The sequence below is a fragment of the Oncorhynchus mykiss genome, chromosome 1 (genome assembly GCF_013265735.2).
Source record: "Oncorhynchus mykiss isolate Arlee chromosome 1, USDA_OmykA_1.1, whole genome shotgun sequence".
NCBI lineage: Eukaryota > Metazoa > Chordata > Actinopteri > Salmoniformes > Salmonidae > Oncorhynchus > Oncorhynchus mykiss.
The window spans coordinates 47562631-47580071 of NC_048565.1; the positions used below are offsets into that span (position 1 = coordinate 47562631).

Below are 17441 nucleotides of genomic sequence, written 5' to 3' on the forward strand. Positions count from 1 at the left end.
AATCATTGTCATGGTAATGTAGAATGTTTGTTCAATATGTTAACTGATGTGGCTTATGCAATGGGATGTCTTTTTTTGTTATGTCAGTTGAGTTGAATCAACAAATCACAGCACATATTGATCGATACACTTCCTGCTTTGATCCTCGCAGCGGCTGCCAGTCCACATATTATATTATCATTGACTTGAATATGGATACCCGTTCTATTCATTATATTTCTATGGCAGCACATGCAGTCAGGAATGGAGAAAATGTGCTTAAAACAGATGTTATGTATAACAGTTTTTTGTGTTGCTATTCAAACGGTTATTACGTTGACCGTGGTCATTTGGCTGGCCAATTACCATCATCCAAAAATCCATGACCGTCACAGCCCTAATACACACACACACACAGCCTCTCTAGAGACAGGTTAACCCCTGGTTAGCTTGCGGGCTCTGTTCTCTGAGCTGCTGGTAATTCTGATTGGCTGATCGGGCTGCCAATCAGTCATGATCCCCTGTATCCCTGAGGCAAAGAGGGAGGGGGGTATGTGGAGGAGGAAGAGAGAGAGCAAATGTGTGTGTATGTGTGGTAGAGAGTGGGAGAAAGGGAGTGACAGAGTGTGTGTGTGTGTGTCTCTATGTATAAGTGTGTGTGGGCCTCTATGTATCAGTGTGTGTGTTAAAGGGAGAGCAGGGAGGGATGGAGAATGGATGTGGCTTCTTATTAAGACTGGCATTTCTGTTTGATTCTCTGGGCATTTGAAGGCAACGTTTAACAAACTGCGGTTTCTGTGGGTCATTATTCAATGCCTTTGTGTAGACGTCCCTCATTTGGCCAGACACTCTCAACTGAACACCATTGTATCTCTGGCTCCCTGGTTGCCTCACATTTATCTATAAAACCTGTGGATGGGAATAGAAGAATGTTGATCATTGTAATACTGTTGATCATGGCCTTGAACAATATGCCCAAGCGAGAGAGTGAAAGACGACAAATCTTTTCTAAATTACCCATTTATTAGACTGATTTTGTGTCCAGAATGCGAATGCCATTGCTTTGTATGTTCTCAAAAGGACTGTCGTTGTTGATATCAAATGAATCGTGTCCTCTGTTGGCTACTTAGAAGTATTTCGTGGCTTGGAGAAGGTCATCAGCATTGGCAATAATGGTTGTAGAATTCATTAACTGAGCATTGTGGTATTACGGGTTATTAAGGGTTTATTCTATGGTAGAGCTCTCTCTACCATGGTGCTGCTATGTTTGTGTTCCCCGGTGGTGTGTGAGGTCCACATGTGGAGGGAGGGAGGGAGGGAGGAGGAATGAGACCCTGGTACTTGAACCCACCCAATACTCACTGCAGTATAGTCCATTTCTCTGTCTGCTGGTGAGGAACACTGATTCCAGTTCAATCTAGTGTTGTGAATAGGGTCTTTTATTCATTTTGATGAAAGCGTGGAGTGAACAGGGTCGCTACCGCACAGGGTTTATTGGTGCTAGGAGCTGATGGATATACATCTCTTCATCGCATATCTTAATTGATGTCATGTATCTTTATTGTTTCAGGTCTCCCAAGAACCCGCAGCAGAAGATCATCAAGCGGGTCATAGCCCTTGAGGGAGACTTCATCAAGTACGTACACATTATACAGTAAAAACGAAACAAAAGGCAATTAAATCATGTAAAACCAAAGGGCGTCTTAAAGGCCTGTTCAGAGACTTCCTATGAGAAGACTGCTGCTACAAGTCAACTCGTTGTTTACTCGGGAATTTGAAGCTCTGTCTTAAACCTCTATTTCTTATCTACCAGCATCAAATCTTCGGGTGCCACTACTCGTACCACAATGTCGCCATGTGAATCCCTCTGGCAGCTATTTGTGACGGGTGCCGCTGAACAAATTACGAGTCACTTGTATTGCCTGGGAGGAGATGGATGAATAATTAACTTGGGGGTTTGATGATGGCCTAAACTAGCTGAGGCTGGTGTGTGTGTGTGCATGTGTGTTAGCCTGCGGGCCCGCCATGCTATAAATCACAGCTATGGTTTTAATCTTGCTACGCACAGAGACTGTCTGCTCTGCCTGACACAGGAAGAGGCCTCTCAGCCAATTATAGCCCTCTGAGTGGTGTGTGTGTGTGTGTGTTTTTGCTATGTGTATCCCTCTGAACTGAGCCCTTCAGAGATATAGAGGGCCATTTCGGAGATTCATCTCCAAACAATGATGGCTTACGGGACATAAATCGCGTTGCAATCGAATCGCGGCTTTAAAAAACCCCAGAAAGCCCAAGTGTTACGCCACTGTATTGTCAGTGTTGCTACGCTGTGTGGATAGCTGATGACTGGAATGCATACATTGAGGGAAATGCGGAGTATATTCATGTGAGGTGTATGAGGAAGAGCTACCTCAAGATGGAGATTCTGGTGTTCGTAGAGGTACGGAACAACCCAGTGCGGTGTGCCAGGCAGACTGTCAGACATGGCTGGTGGACAAGACTATGGCTGTGGGTTCCCATGTCCATGATAGCATACCGCTTAGGATGCATGTCAACACATTTGATTCATTCGCAGTGGAATACTTCCTGGTCTAAATATCACAACTGAACCTTTGACTTGACCTGTCCAATTCACCTCAGGCTTTTATACATCATCGTCGTCATTATCGTGTTTCATATGTCCCATTATCGTGTGTATCTGTGCCCTATAGGTCTCCCGAGTGGCGCAGCGGTCTAAGGCACTGCATCGCGGTGCTAGAGGTGTCACTACAGACCCGGTTCGATCCCGGGCTGTAAAACAACAGGCCGGGATCAGGAGTCCCATAGGGCGGCGCACAATTGGCCCAGCGTCGCCCGGGTTAGGGGAGGGTTTGGCCGAGATAGGCCGTCATTGTAAATAAGAATTTGTTCTTAACTGACTTGCCTAGTTTAAACAAAGGTTAAGTAACCTCCATCAAACCTCCACTGTACCAGGCAGCTATAGTTTAAACCTGCTACACTGAGAGGTAGAGAGTGCATACATTTTTAACACAACTCAATGCTGAGAATCTGCCCAAACCCCTGAACGCAACCTAAACCCTTTGTAGCTGCTAGACACTGCCAGGCAGTGAGTCGCATACAAACAGCATTAATACAGGGGTCTGTCTATTCTGCTTTGAACTCTGTATATTCACTTTTCTCTGCGTCCCAAATGGCACCCTATTTAGTGCACTACCTTTGACCCAGACCCAACAAGCTCTGGTCAAAGTAGGGCACTATGTAGGGAATAGGGTTCCAGTTGGGATGCAACCTGTTTTTGTCTTCCCACAAAACTCAAGACTGTTCTTTTTTTCCTGAGCATAGCCGGGGTAGCTGATTAGGTAACACTTTATAATAATGTTCATTAATAAACTATTTGATAAACTATTAATAAGTACGTAGTGTAAGCCCCATTTGAATTATCATTTATTAATACATGTATATGAACACGGCTTATAAATAGATAACAAATGTCTCGTTAAAGTTACTATAAAGTTCTACTGCAAACTATTCTACTGTACAAATAAGATGGGGACTATTTGGATTCTATGGGATATAGTCACTAGATTTTGAAGTAGCCAGTATTTTGGTTGTCGTATTGTTTGTGTTCAGATGCTGTATGTAGACGCCTGACCCCTGACATTTAAAAGTCACTGAACTTCAGTTTGCTGGAGAACAGACGGGGCAAAAGGTAGCCTAGCGTTTAGAGCGTTGGGCCAGTATCCGAGAGGTCGCAGGTTCGAATACCCGAGTAGACAAGTTGAAAAATGTGTTTGATGTGCTCTTGAGCAAGGCACTTAACCTTAATTTGCTCCAGTGGCGCTATACTACTATGGCTGACCCTGTAAAACAACATATTTCACCACCTATCCGTTGTATGTGGCAATAAAAACATTTTCCCCTCCCAGCAGCAAAATCAATATTTTTGTCCAAGGTCTAAAGAGTAGTCATTTAGGCTCCTGTAACATTGCCCTGGAAAGGAATAGGAGAAGAATTGTCATTTTAAAAAGTCATTTCTCCCGTAATTTACAATGTTCCGGAGATGAACCATGCATCAGGGCTCAGTCACAGCTAAGTGCACAGGTGATTGATGGCGTACACCACCCTGTCCTCACGCCGCAAAATAGTTGATTGACGCTAAACAAGTCTGGAGGGGAACTGATCAGATAGAGGTTACGTGCCAAATGGACCCTATTCCCTAATATAGTGTGCTACTTTTGACCAGGGCCCAAAATAGGGGATAGTGTGGCGTTAAGAGACACAACCAGAGACTAGACCTAAGGGAGTGTGCTGTCCTGTCCATATCTCATTAGTCATTACACACAATCGATTTTTGTCTACAAAATAGTCTAATCTAAAGGGAGGATGACTGGCAGATGGATTATTTAGTAAAAAGGTGATACACCACAATGAAATGAAAATGTCAATTTCCTTAATGCAGATGTAGGTAGATGAACTTTATTCTCAATTTAAGTTTTGCCTTTTGTCTTGTCTAATTTCAATGTGTTTATTGTTGTTTTCAATTGATCCCGTAGCTCAATCAATGTTAAAGACTGCCTTTCTTTCGTAGCTAGGTTCTGAAGTAAATTTGGGTTGTATTAACCTGGCTAATGCGTTTTATCCATGATCCAAACCTCCCGCCCTCCATTTCCCTCTGCAGGACGCTTGGCTATAAGAACCGCTATCTCAGGGTCCCGGATGGCCACTTTTGGATCGAGGGGGACCATCACGGCCACAGTCTGGACAGCAACAGCTTTGGACCGGTAAGCCACTTTTCTGCTCAGTCCTCTACTACTCAATGGGAATGGCACATGCCAGAGCCTTATACTTGCATATAAAAGCCTTATATTTGTATATAAGTACAAGGCTTTGGCCCATGCCATTGAAAAGCAAAGCAAAGCACAGCTTGTCTGAGTCGTGTCCAGCAGCTCCACATTTGAACTCCAACAATGGGGCCTAAAAAGACCCTGGGAGTCCTTAAAAGGAAAATAATTGAATAGCCATGCGTTGGAGAACAAACCTGGGTTCTAAATTTGTCATTTTTGTGCTGCTTATTAAGACAAAGCTGTTCCCTTAGAGGAAAGAAACTCTGAACAGTTTCTCCATTATGGCAGGTAGGTACAGTTAGTGCTATTAATCTCTGGCAGGCCTCATTGGGCATGTGGGCCCGGCAGCCTCTCCTGCCTGTGGAGAAAGAAGGCTTAGCGTATTTCATTGTTGTATTTTCCATACATATCCTCATCCTTGTCGGGCAATAACAAATGTGTCTTGATAAGGGTCTGAAAGTAGTGACGAGGAGTGAGTGATCGGGTAGCGAGGCGCTCTGTGCTTTTTGGGTTTTGACAAAGTATTTCAGGGAGCTGTCATTGGATGGAGGAAGGAAGCAGCAGAGCCGAGTAGAGGCCAGGGAATTATCTATCTGTAGCATTCCAATCCTATAAAGGAACAACTTTGTACTTGACATTTAACTGGGTCAGCTGCTGGTTTGTGGAGGGATTTATTTTCTGAAGTTGGTTTTGGATGGTTCCATGTCAGTCAGTATTCTCTCTGTCTGTTGCTGGATCTGAACATTGAATTATTTGGGTGGATTGGGGGTGATTTTGTGGATGACATTATTGTAAGCAGTTTATCGGCCATGAACAGAATACTATAAGGGAACAGTTAATTTAAGGAAACCGTTTCCTCAACCCATTGTCTTATTATACCTTATTTCCCGTTGGATCTACAAGCTCTCTGTAATGGATATATGGTTACTTCTTATCTAGGCCTATACAGTGCGGTACTGTATGTATGCACTATGACCACTATTCGCTTATGCCTGCATGCTTATTAGGCCATCTCACCACCTCAATAAGAAATGCATTGGTCATACTGACATTGTCATTTGCGTTGTTTCCCAGTGCAGGCATGTGTGGCACATTTTAAACGCATGAAAGCCATTGAGGGCATTGCAAAAACAGACTTTTTATCCAAACCCAAATTGTTTAAATGGTTAAATAATTTAACAGTGCACCAGAGGGGTGTATAGCCAGATGTGCCCAGGCTTTTCTGAAATGGGCTAGCTTCAGTTAACTTCACATTCCAGCTCAGGCTTCATCCGTATTACGACGGTGCATATTGCTCATTCGCCTGCCGCTAACTCTAGCAGGCTTGTAACTGCGTGTGCATATCGCACGCAGTGTTGCCAACTCCTCAGTAAGGAAAGTAGCTATTGGCTGTCCTAAAATTCGCTAGAAGTCGCTAAATGACATCATCACCTAATTTGCATAATTGGGCATGTGCATGTAATTGTGATGGACGCTTTAGGAGAGAGGAATAACGTCGTGGGAGAGACAGAAAGTGAGTCAAAAACACCCTCAATATGTTTAGAACTACAAATGAACTTCTGTCGATTCTTGTTATTTTTATGTCACAATTCCAACTCTCCGCCGATTTTCAAGTTTCCATAACAATTGGTAAATCGGCGTTTTTGGACGCCTATTACATTGCAAACCATGAGGAGACTACGTGGCAGGCTGTGACCACCTGTTACGCGAGTGCAGCAAGGAGCCAAGGTAAGATGCTAGCTAGCGTTAAACTTATCTTATAAAAAACAATCAATCTTAACATAATCACTAGTTAACTACACATGGTTGATGATATTACTAGTTTAACTAGCTTGTCCTGCGATGCCTATAATCAATGTGGTGCCTGTTAATTTATATCATTGAATCACAGCCTACTTTGCCAAACGGGTGACGATTTAACAAGCGCTTTCGCGAAAAAAGCACAATCGTTGCACCAATTAACCTAACCATAAAACATCAATGCCTTGCTTAAAATCAATACACAAGTATATATTTTTAAACCTGCATATTTAGTTAAAATAAATTCATGTTAGCAGGCAATATTAACTAGGGAAATTGTGTCGCTTCTCTTGCGTTCAGTGCAAGCAGAGTCAGGGTATATGCAGCAGTTTGGGCCGCCTGGCTCGTTGCGTACTGTGTGGACCATTTCTTCCTAACAAAGACAATAATTCCTTTTCCAGAATTTTACATAATTATGACATAACAGCAATATTTAGACTGGCAATACTAAAGTGCCTATAAGAACATCCAATAATCAAAGGTATATGAAATATAAATGGTATAGAGAGAAATAGTCCTATAATTCCTATAAGAACTACAACCTAAAACTTCTTAACTGGGAATATTGAAGACTCATGTTAAAAGGAACCACCAGCTTTCATATGTTCTCATGTTCTGATTTTTGCACTTTTACTTACTTCTCCAACACTGTGTTTTTGCATTATTTAAACCAAATGTTTCATTATTTATTTATGTATTATATTAAGTTAAAATAAAAGTGCTCATTGTTAATTTAGTATTGTTGTAATTGTCATTATTACAAATATATATATAACGGCCGATTAATCGGTATCTGCTTTTTTTGGTCCTCCATTAATCGGTATCAGCGTTGAAAAATCATAATCGTTCGATCTCTACTTTGTATGCATCTCTGTTTGTGGAGTAAAGGTGGTCTACAGTTTTCTTCCCTCTGGTTGCACATGTGACATGTTGGTAAAAATGAGGTAAAACGGATTTAAGTTTGCCTGCATTAAAGACCCCGGCCACTAGGAGCGCCACTTCTGGATTAGCATGTTCTTGTTTGCTTAGGGCTTTATACAGCTCGTTGAGTGCGGTCTTAGTGCCAGCATCGGTTTGTGGTGGTAAATAGACGGCTACAAATAATACAGATGAGAACTCTTGGTAGACATCGCGCACCAGCAGGCATTGACAAATACACCCCCCTCGTCTAACCAGACAAAGCTGCTCTGTCCTGCAGAAGCACGGAAAACCCAGACAGCTGTATATTATCCATGTTGTCGTTCAGCCACAACTCGGTGAAACATAAGATGTTACCGTTTTTAATGTCCTGTTGGTAGGATAGTCTCGACCATAGATCGAGTTTGTTTTCCAGTGATTGCCAATAGAATGGATGGTAGTGGCGATTTACTCACTCATCTCCGAATCCTGACCTTCTCCCTCTGTATTTCGCCTTTTCTTCACGCGAATGGCGGGGATTTTTTCTGATGTCCAGAAGCTCTTTTTGGTCATAAGAGACGGTAGCAACAATTTTATGTACAAAATAAGTTAAACAATGTGATAAAATGTAACAAAATAGAACATTTGGTTAGGGGCCCATGAAACGGCAGCCATCCCCTCCGGCGCCGTAATAGGGTATATTGTATGTAGGCTTGTGACAAAAAAATATCAATTGAATCCATTTTAAATTCAGGCTGTGTAACAACAAAATGTGGAAAAAGTGAAGGGGTGTGAATACTTTCTGAAGGCATAAAAAAAAAAAAATTGTGAAATGTAAATCCTGTCTTGATTAACATTTCACAGAAAGTGTGTTCCACTGACGTGAAAGGTTCTTTGTTCCTAAAATATATGTGGAACAACCAAAGAGGAAGAAATGTTCAAATTTTCTGTTGTGTTGACTTAATTTTAAATGGGTGCTCTGAACCTTGTTTTGCTCCGAAATGTAAGTATATTTCTCACTAGGAAGTGAATTAACATGCCTCTCAGTAAAGCGCATACCTGCCACTCCCTCGCTTTCTTTCTCTCTCTTCTATCCCTCTCTTTCTCTTCTGTCCCTCTTTCTTCTCTCTCTCCAACCCCCCTCCCTCTTCCCCCCCCCCCCCCCCCCCCCCCCCCCTCTTACCCCCTCTCTCTTTCTCTCGCTTTGTTATTTATACTTGTCTAAAACCCCATAGGCTCTTTGGACTCCCTGGAGAGCCAGGTGCTGTATAAAGTGCTGCGTGAGATGAAGTTGCTGAGTGAGCTGTCAGGTTGGATAGACCTAAACAAATATCACAGTCATACCTTTTTGCCAAAATCAGATTATGTCTTGTAGCTTGAAATATGCTGAATGCCTGAAATGGCGTTCAACGGTTGCTTTGCATACAGGTTTTGGGAGTACAAACAGCAAAAATAAATGTAACTTTATTGTATTGCGGGGCTTCAATGTCTTACTCTTTTCCAGGTCACAGATTTCTCAGCGGCATTTAAAATGACATTTAAAACTCAAATCTAAAAAGCAAGCATAGTCGTCGTCCAGATCAAGTCAATAAATGGCATAGTGGTCATCACCCACCCAACAACAGCAATACGCTTGTGAGTTGTGTAACAAATCCATCCCTATATGACAACCTTTAGTGGCTCTTTTCTCACTCCCAGTCTCTAAACTAAGCCTTCTGAGGAAGGAGTGTTGGTATTCTGGAGCCATTTCTCAGATACCCCTGATGTCTTCAAGGCCGTAGCACTCATTTTTCCTGTGAGGGACCGAGTGGACAAGCTAGTTTAGCCTTCTACGCTCCCTTGCCTCACTCCCACAGCCTTGAAATGTTATTTGAAGATTATATTGTGTATTTATGAAAGCCTTGGCATCCGTCTCCAGTCCTTTGTGTGTAAGATTTTTTTCTATGTACCTAAGCACCTTGCTTTTGTCTTTCTATATCATTATCCCAAAATGGCTGATTGATGCAGTGCCTTCAGAAAGTATTCATACCCCTTAACCTTTTCCTAATTTTGTCGTACAGCCTGAATTCAAAATGGATTCAATAGATAAACACAATACCCCATAATGACAAAGTGAAAAAATATTTTTAGAAATGTTTGCAAGTTAATTGAAAATGGGGAATTGGGATTCCTGGAAAAATGTTGTCAGAGGTTGCAACAGTAACCAAGGGGTTCGGGCTTGGTGAAGGGTCTCTCTCTCTCCTCTTTCTCTCCTCTTTCCCACCTCCAAAGACATAATATTGACACAGGCAACACAGACAGGGAGGAGACAGACATACGCATGCACACAGACACATACAGTTAAGTCAACCCCCCCCCCCCCCCCCCCCCCCAACAATTATTTTTGACCAACATCTCCTTCTGAATGAATTCTAACAAGGCTCTTGGTTTCTAGAACTGCAAGATCATTGTATCCAATTGAGTTTTTTTTTTTTTTTTTTAAATGCTTCAAATGCTTTTGCGTAGATTGGCTTCAAATTTTATTTGGCGGGTCATGGCGGTCCCCCGGTCTGCAGGAAGAGAATGGAGCACCATGTTGAGGATGGATTAAGCTATTTCCTGTTGCCGCAGTAAGCTGAATCTCAACACAGGAGAGCATCCTTGTAAGGTCATGATGGGTTGTGTGTAAGGACGGTTAGCTAGCTCAGTTGCAGTCCACGGTTATGTGAGGGCTGTAGGCAATGATTTTATATGGAAGAAAGGCCTCGTTCTCTGTGGGACCTAGTTTTCACTGTGAAGAGTTGAAATTGGTTGACACTCATGTCCCATTGACTGGAAATGTATTGACATAAGGATCCAGCCTGTGACCCTCATATTTTCCCATTGAATGAAATGGATTGACGTAAGTGTCAATTGGTTGAAACTCATATTTTCTCATTGAATGCAATGTATTGACATAAGCATCAACCCTGTGACATCTTTTCCCATTGAATGCAGGGAATTGACACAGGCGTCAATAGGGTGGCACTTACCTTTTCGCATTGACGTAAGCGTCAACCTTGTGACGCTCTTCTTTTCCCGTTGAATGCAGTGTAGGGAAACGTTCTGAATGGACATATGGGTACAGGAAGAATCAGCAAACTCACTCACGCACACCCGTGTAAATGCACCCGTCAATCAAAACCGCCAGCGTGTTTCAGACACAAGCAAATATTTCTCCTTTCCTTAAAATGTGTTTTAAAACAATCTAGGCCTTCCTTATGTTTTCAAGAAAGTAGGCTACAATATAATGAGTCGACAAGTAAGGTATGAAGGGGAGGGTTTATACTATGAAGATTCAATTGACTATCATTCAAATAGAACCAAGTAAAAGCAACATGTCCATAGCCTATTTATCGGTGAAGCTGATTACTGAGGGGGGAGGGTGTTGGAAAGATTGTTCAAGTACTGTGAGATATATATATATATATATATATATATATATATATATATATATATATATATATATATATATATATATATATATATATATATATATATATATATATATATATATATATATATATATATATATATATATAAAACGGACTTTGTTGACTTACTGCACCATGTGACGTGAAGAAAATAAATGACTGAGAAGCCCGGCTTATTAGCCCAACCACATGGGTGGGCACTTTCCTACAGTTTGACATTTGTGAGAAGCAGGCCAGGTGCTTCTGTGTGCGCTCAGGCGCGCGTGCTCTCCATCAACATTAACAGGGCAGATAAACCAGACCCGTTGCTCACGTGGAGCGTGTAAATGATGGTATGAAATAAACCGAGACTTTCTCACAAGTGTCTCAGGTTGTGAACTCTGCAATCAGTGTTTCCACTCTGAGAATGCGAATGGTATGCGACTGTAATTAACACATGCATGAAGAGAAATTAATGTAACCAAATGACAGGGAATAATGGTAAATTGTCTGTTTTACAAATGGTTGGCTACAGCATGGGCATTCATAAAAGGTCCATTGCGGGCCCACACTGTATAGCCTAGGCTACCGTTTTACTTTGCAGGGATAGGAGGTCAGCGTATCGTCCGGGCCTGATCAGTGTATGCAGTCTGTATCAAATTATACTATGCCAGGTTCGAGAGAATTATCCATTTGACACAACATTAGTGCATTATAGGCCTCAGAGCCTGAACAACCTTGTCAACTGCTGTTTATACATAATTAATGAATAGTCAGACACATCCAACCTTTTTAAAGGCCAAATGATGTATTTACTAGCAAGCAATGAAAACATGCATGGTATAAAATCAAGTTTTTACTGAAATGCCTATAGCGCTCTACCCCCCCAGTGAATCTAGCGATTTGGCTGCTCAAGCATCAAAGGACAGTTGGAAAGAGGAGGTGAAGTAGTCCGTTTCATAGACAGATTAAGTTACCAAAATATTTTGTAATCATTAAATACTCCTGCTATTAGGGAACTTTTTTTTATCCTAAAATGAATGTAGGTAGGCCTATTTTTAAATGGTTTTGACAGTTACTTTATCATGATGGTCTTCATCCAAAACCATCAATTACTGGATAATTCAGTTCCAGCCCCAGTTCCACCCAGCACAGCAGTAGCCCCCTGCATGGTGATGGTGATGGAAGGGAGCCCCCCCCCCCCCCCTTCACAGTCTCTGGCTTGGTGCCGTTTGGGACACAGCCTTTGTCTCTTCTTGCCACCTCGCCTCTCCTCTGTGGAATTGAAGTGTTTATGCTGGCTGCTGTGAGGGAAATTACACTCTGATCCCCAGGCCAGGGCTCAACTCTAAAGCTCTCCTCACAATGTGCTGCTGCAAGGGGAGATGACTTCATTTGCACTGCACAAAAATTGAAACGCAACAATTTAAGAAGTTTTACTATTACAGTTCATATAAGGAATCAGTCAACGGAAATAAATTAATTAGGCCCAAATGTATGGATTTCACATGACTGGGAATACAGATATGCATCTGTTGGTCATGGATACCTTGCTTTTTTTTTTTTAAGTAGGTGCGTGGATTAAAAAAAAAGTCTCTGGTGTGACCACCATTTGCCTCATGCAGCGCATCACCTTCACATAGACTTGATCGGGCTGGGCTGTTGATTGTGGTCTGTGGAATGTTGTCCCATTCCTCTTCAATAGCTGTGCGAAGTTTCTGAATATTTTTATTTATTTATTTCACCTTTATTTATATTGGCGGGAACTGGAACACACTGTCGATCCAGAGCATCCCAAACCTGCTCAATGGGTGACATGTCTGGTGAGTGTACAGGCCATGGAAGAACTGGGACATGTTCAGCTTCCAGGAATTGTGTACAGATCCTTGCGACAAGGGCAGTGCATTTTCATGCTGAAACAGGAGGTGATGGCGGCGGATCAATGGCACGACAATGGGCCTCAGGATCTCGCCACGGTATCTCTGTGCATTTAAATTGCCATCGATAAAATGCAATGGTGTTTGTTGTCCGTAGCTTATGCCTGCCCATACCATAACCCCACCGCCACCATGAAGCACTCTGTTCACAACGTTGACATCAGCAAACCACATGACGCCATAGACGCTGTCTGAAATCTGCCCGGTACAGTTGAAACTGGGATCCATCCGTGAAGAGCACACTTCTCCAGCGTGCCAGTGGCCATCAGTGGTGAGCATTTGCCCACTGAAGTCGGTTACGACGCCGAACCGCAGTCAGGTCAAGAAACTGGGGAGGACGACAAAGCACTCAGATGAGCTTCCCTGAGACGGTTTCTGACAGTTTATGCATAAATTCTTTGGTTGTGCAAACCCACAGTTTCATCAGCTGTCCGGGTGGCTGGTCTCAGATGTTCCCGCAGGTGAAGAAGCCGATGTGGAGTTCCTGGGCTGGCGTGGTTACACATGGTCTGCGGTTGTGAGACCGGTTGGACGTACTGCCAAATTCTCTAAAATAACATTGGAAGCTGCTCATGACAGATAAATTATTATATTCTCTGGCAACAGCTCTGGTGGACATTCTGCAGAGACATCTGTGGCATTGTGTTGTGACAAAACTGCACATTTTAGAGTGGCCTTTTATTGTTCCCAGCACAAGGTGCACCTGTGTAATGATCATGCTGTTTAATTAGCTTTTCACCTGTCAGGTGGATGGATTTTCTTGGCAAAGGAGAAATTCTCACTAATGGGTATGTAAACAAATTTGTGCACAACATTTGAAAGAAATCAGCTTTTTGTACATATGGTAAATGTATAGCATCTTTTTATTTCAGCTAATGAAACATGGGAGCAACACTTTACATGTTGCGTTTATATTTCTGTTCAGTGTATTAGGGGATTATTGAAGGAAGGTTCTGTAATGGAATGGCACTGTACTGGATCTCTGTCTGTTGTATATTATGTCTGGTAGGACAATATATTTGGAAATACTGACCAAATTGTTTTATTTATTTTTTCTGTACCAATACCCGGGAATGAAGCATGGGCCAAATTAATTTAAGGGAATATTACTTAATCTATTTATCAGCCAGGAATTAGTGTAGTTCAATTGAAGTAGAGAAGAAGAATAAATGAATCCATTAATTTAATTATATTTCAATCTTGACATGCCAGAATTAAGGTATTGGTAGTTTAAATGTTCTTTTAAATTATTCATGGCCAGAGACCTATGTTGTGCTGATATCACCCCCCAGGACATGTATTACCAAGGGAGTCAGAAAGGCCTCCTCCTCTATCCGAGTCTGAAAAGGCACCGTATTCCCTATATTGTAGTGTGCTATTTAGGGAATAGGGTGCCATTTCGTACTCACAGAGCAAGCCCTGTGGCATGAGCCAAACTCCGCCTTACCTTCAAGGAGAACAGAATAATTGTGTTTCTCGTTTGTAAATAACAGGCCTTATGAAAGATAAGCATCATTAATAGCAGTTGATATTGGTCAGTGTGTTTTGTGCTAAGCGCTTAATTGACATAGACGTGATTGTCTGGGAAAACAAGAACAAACTTTTGTAGTTTAATGTGCTTAACAGTCCACATATTAAAGTCTATTTAACTTATGTCGTGACATCACAGCTAAAATAATAATTGAATCAATTCCATTTTTAAAAAATTACTTTTTTTTATTAGAATCAGTTTCCATGTTATATTTGTCTTGAAAAAGACGACCAGCACTATTCACAGTGGACAAGTTTCTGCCATCAAGCCTTCTGCAGCCAAGGAACTGCCCCTTTATTCTAATGATCACTTAGAATGAGCGATAGTATCATAGTTCTTTGACCAGGGTCTTCTCCTCCCTATATTCCTCTCCGCAGGTGTCTCTGGGGTTGGTCCACGGCCGTGCCTCCCACATCATCTGGCCGCCCAATCGGTGGCAGAGGATCGAGCCGTCCCTCCCCCCTGAGCGGAAGCCCTTGTTGAACTGGCACGGGGACACAACAGAGGAGGAGGACTGAGGAGAGGCCTGCTCATGGCTGTATACATACTGTACCTACTACCTGCACTCTCTGTCATACAGTACATGTGAAAATGTCATAATCCTTTGATGTGGCACAGTTATGATATCTCTTTGTTGTTGAGAAGCTGAGTGTGTCAATGGATCAGATACCCATTACCCATACAGTTGCGGCCACATTTATAGGCACCCTTGCACTTTTCTTAAATAATTGCCTATTTCTTCTACAATAAGTTGAAAAATAAAGTTTGGTCTCCACACCTTGTTTTTGGGATATTCAACATTGCAGAACCTATTTTGTTTTTGTAAATATAAGTTTAACATTTTTATTTAAAAAATAAAGACCAATGGCATGGATGCAATTATTGGCACCCCGGAGCTAGTACTTAGTTGCACAGCCTTTGTCAAAGATAACTGCCAAGAAATGCTTATTGTAGCACACTTCTACTGTTTTCACCTCTCGCCATAGGTTATGATTCAGATCTGGACTCTTTACTGGCCACTCCAGAACAGATTTCTTCTTGAACCTTTCCATGGTGATTTCTATGTATGTTTGGGGGTTGTTGTCCTACTGTGGAAGCCAGTTTTTGGACACTGGATTGAACATTGCACTCCAAAACACCCTTGATAATCTGCTGATTTCATGGCTTGCACACATTCAAGGCGCCCAGTACCAGAGGCAGCAAAGCAATCCCACATCATTATTGAACCTCCTCCATAATTGGTTTTAGTCTTGGTAAACATAGGAAGACCCCACTGCTGAAGGAGACAAGTAAGCCTGATTGAACTTCTCAAAACCCCACCTAAACAAGGCTAAATCCTGGGGGGGGGGATGCTCTGTGGGCCAATGAAACAAAATTAGAGCTCTTTGGCAATACAGATCAGCGTTCTGTTTACTGGCCAAATTAAGCGTTCAATGAAAAAAAGAACCCTCCCTACAATGAAAGATAAGGGAGGTTTAATCATGCTGTGGTGTTGCTTTGCTGCCTCTGGTACTGGGGACCTTGAATGTGCACAATCCCAGTGTCCAAAAACTGGGTCTCCATTGAAGGTTGTGTCTTCCAGCGGGACAACGACCCCAAACACACATCAAAAAGCACCCAGGAATGGTTAAGAAGAGATGTTGGACTGTTCTGGAGTGGCCAGCGAAAAGTACAGCTCTGAATTACATCCAAAACCTACGGCGAGGTCCAATATGGCGAACGGTTGGTAAAGGGCACCCATCAAATGTTGAATAATTACAGCAGTTTGCTTCTGAAAAGTGGGCCAAATTGCTAGTAGAAAGGTACAGAAAGCTCATTGATGGTTACAAGAAGCATAAACTTATGTTGACAAAATATATTTTTTGAATGTCATCTTATTTTAGAAGAAATAGGGAATTATTTAAGAAAAGTATGAAACTGTATGTCTGTGGCCAATTGTAAAAAATATTTTTAAAACATTTTGCAAACATGTAATGTGAACAACTGAACGCTGAGATATATATTTGTATGTTGTGTTATCAGAATTTCAGACTAGTGCAGTACCATGTTATTACATGTATGGAAATATTAAACTAAAACGGGTTGGGCTTTGAAGGAGCCTGTGGCATGAAAGGCTGATTGAAACTACCTCGATTTATAGATTGTACACTTGATACAGTTGAAGTCGGAAGTTTACATACACTTAGATTGGAGTCATTAATTAAAACTCGTTTTTCAAACACTCCACAAATTTCTTGATAACAAACTATAGTTTTGGCAAGTCGGTTAGGACATCTACTCTGTGCATGACGCAAGTCATTTTACCAGCAATTGTTTACAAACAGATTATTTCACTGTATCGCAATTCCAGTTGGTCAGAAGTTCACATACACTAAGTTGACTGTGCCTTTTAACAGCTTGGAAAATTCCAAGAAAATTATGTCATGGTTTTAGAAGCTTCTGATAGGCTAATTGACATCATTTGAGTCAATTGGAGGTGTACCTGTGGAAGTATTTCAAGGCCTACCTTCAAACTCCGTGCCTCTGTTTGATATCATGGGAAAATCAAAAGAAATCAGCCAAGACCTCAGAAAAATAATTGTAGACCACAAGTCTGGTTCATCCTTGGGAGCAATTTCCAAAAGCCTGAAGGTACCACATTCATCTGTACAAACAATAGTACGCAAGTATAAACACCATGGGACCACGCAGCCGTCATACCGCTCAGGAAGAAGACGCGTTCTGTCTCCTAAAGATGTACATACTTTGGTGCGAAAAGTGCAAATAAATCCTAGAACAACAGCAAAGGGCCTTGTGAAGATGCTGGAGGAAACAGGTACAAAAGTATCTATATCCACAGTAAAACGAGTCCTATATCGACATAACCTGAAAGGCCGCTCAGCAAGGAAGAAGCCACTGCTCCAAAACCGCCATAAAAAAGCCAGACTACGATTTGCAACTGCACATGGGCACAAAGACAGTACTTTTTGGAGAAATGTCCTCTGGTCTGATGAAACAAAAATAGAACTGTTCGGCGGAAAAGGGG

At 41.9% G+C, this 17441-nt stretch overlaps 1 protein-coding gene across 2 annotated transcripts in view; it reads left to right on the forward strand.

Moving 5' to 3' along the window:
• Positions 1 to 16532, forward strand: part of LOC110524112 (mitochondrial inner membrane protease subunit 2) — a 148511-nt gene extending 131979 nt beyond the window's left edge. For both annotated transcript variants that reach the window (XM_021603465.2, XM_036979007.1), the window contains 3 exons: positions 1550 to 1615; positions 4655 to 4757; positions 14794 to 16532. In XM_021603465.2, the coding sequence (XP_021459140.1) occupies positions 1550 to 1615; positions 4655 to 4757; positions 14794 to 14934 (310 nt within the window). In that variant the 3' untranslated portion in view covers positions 14935 to 16532. The remainder of the gene's footprint in view (positions 1 to 1549; positions 1616 to 4654; positions 4758 to 14793) is intronic.
• Positions 16533 to 17441: the final 909 nt, after the last annotated feature.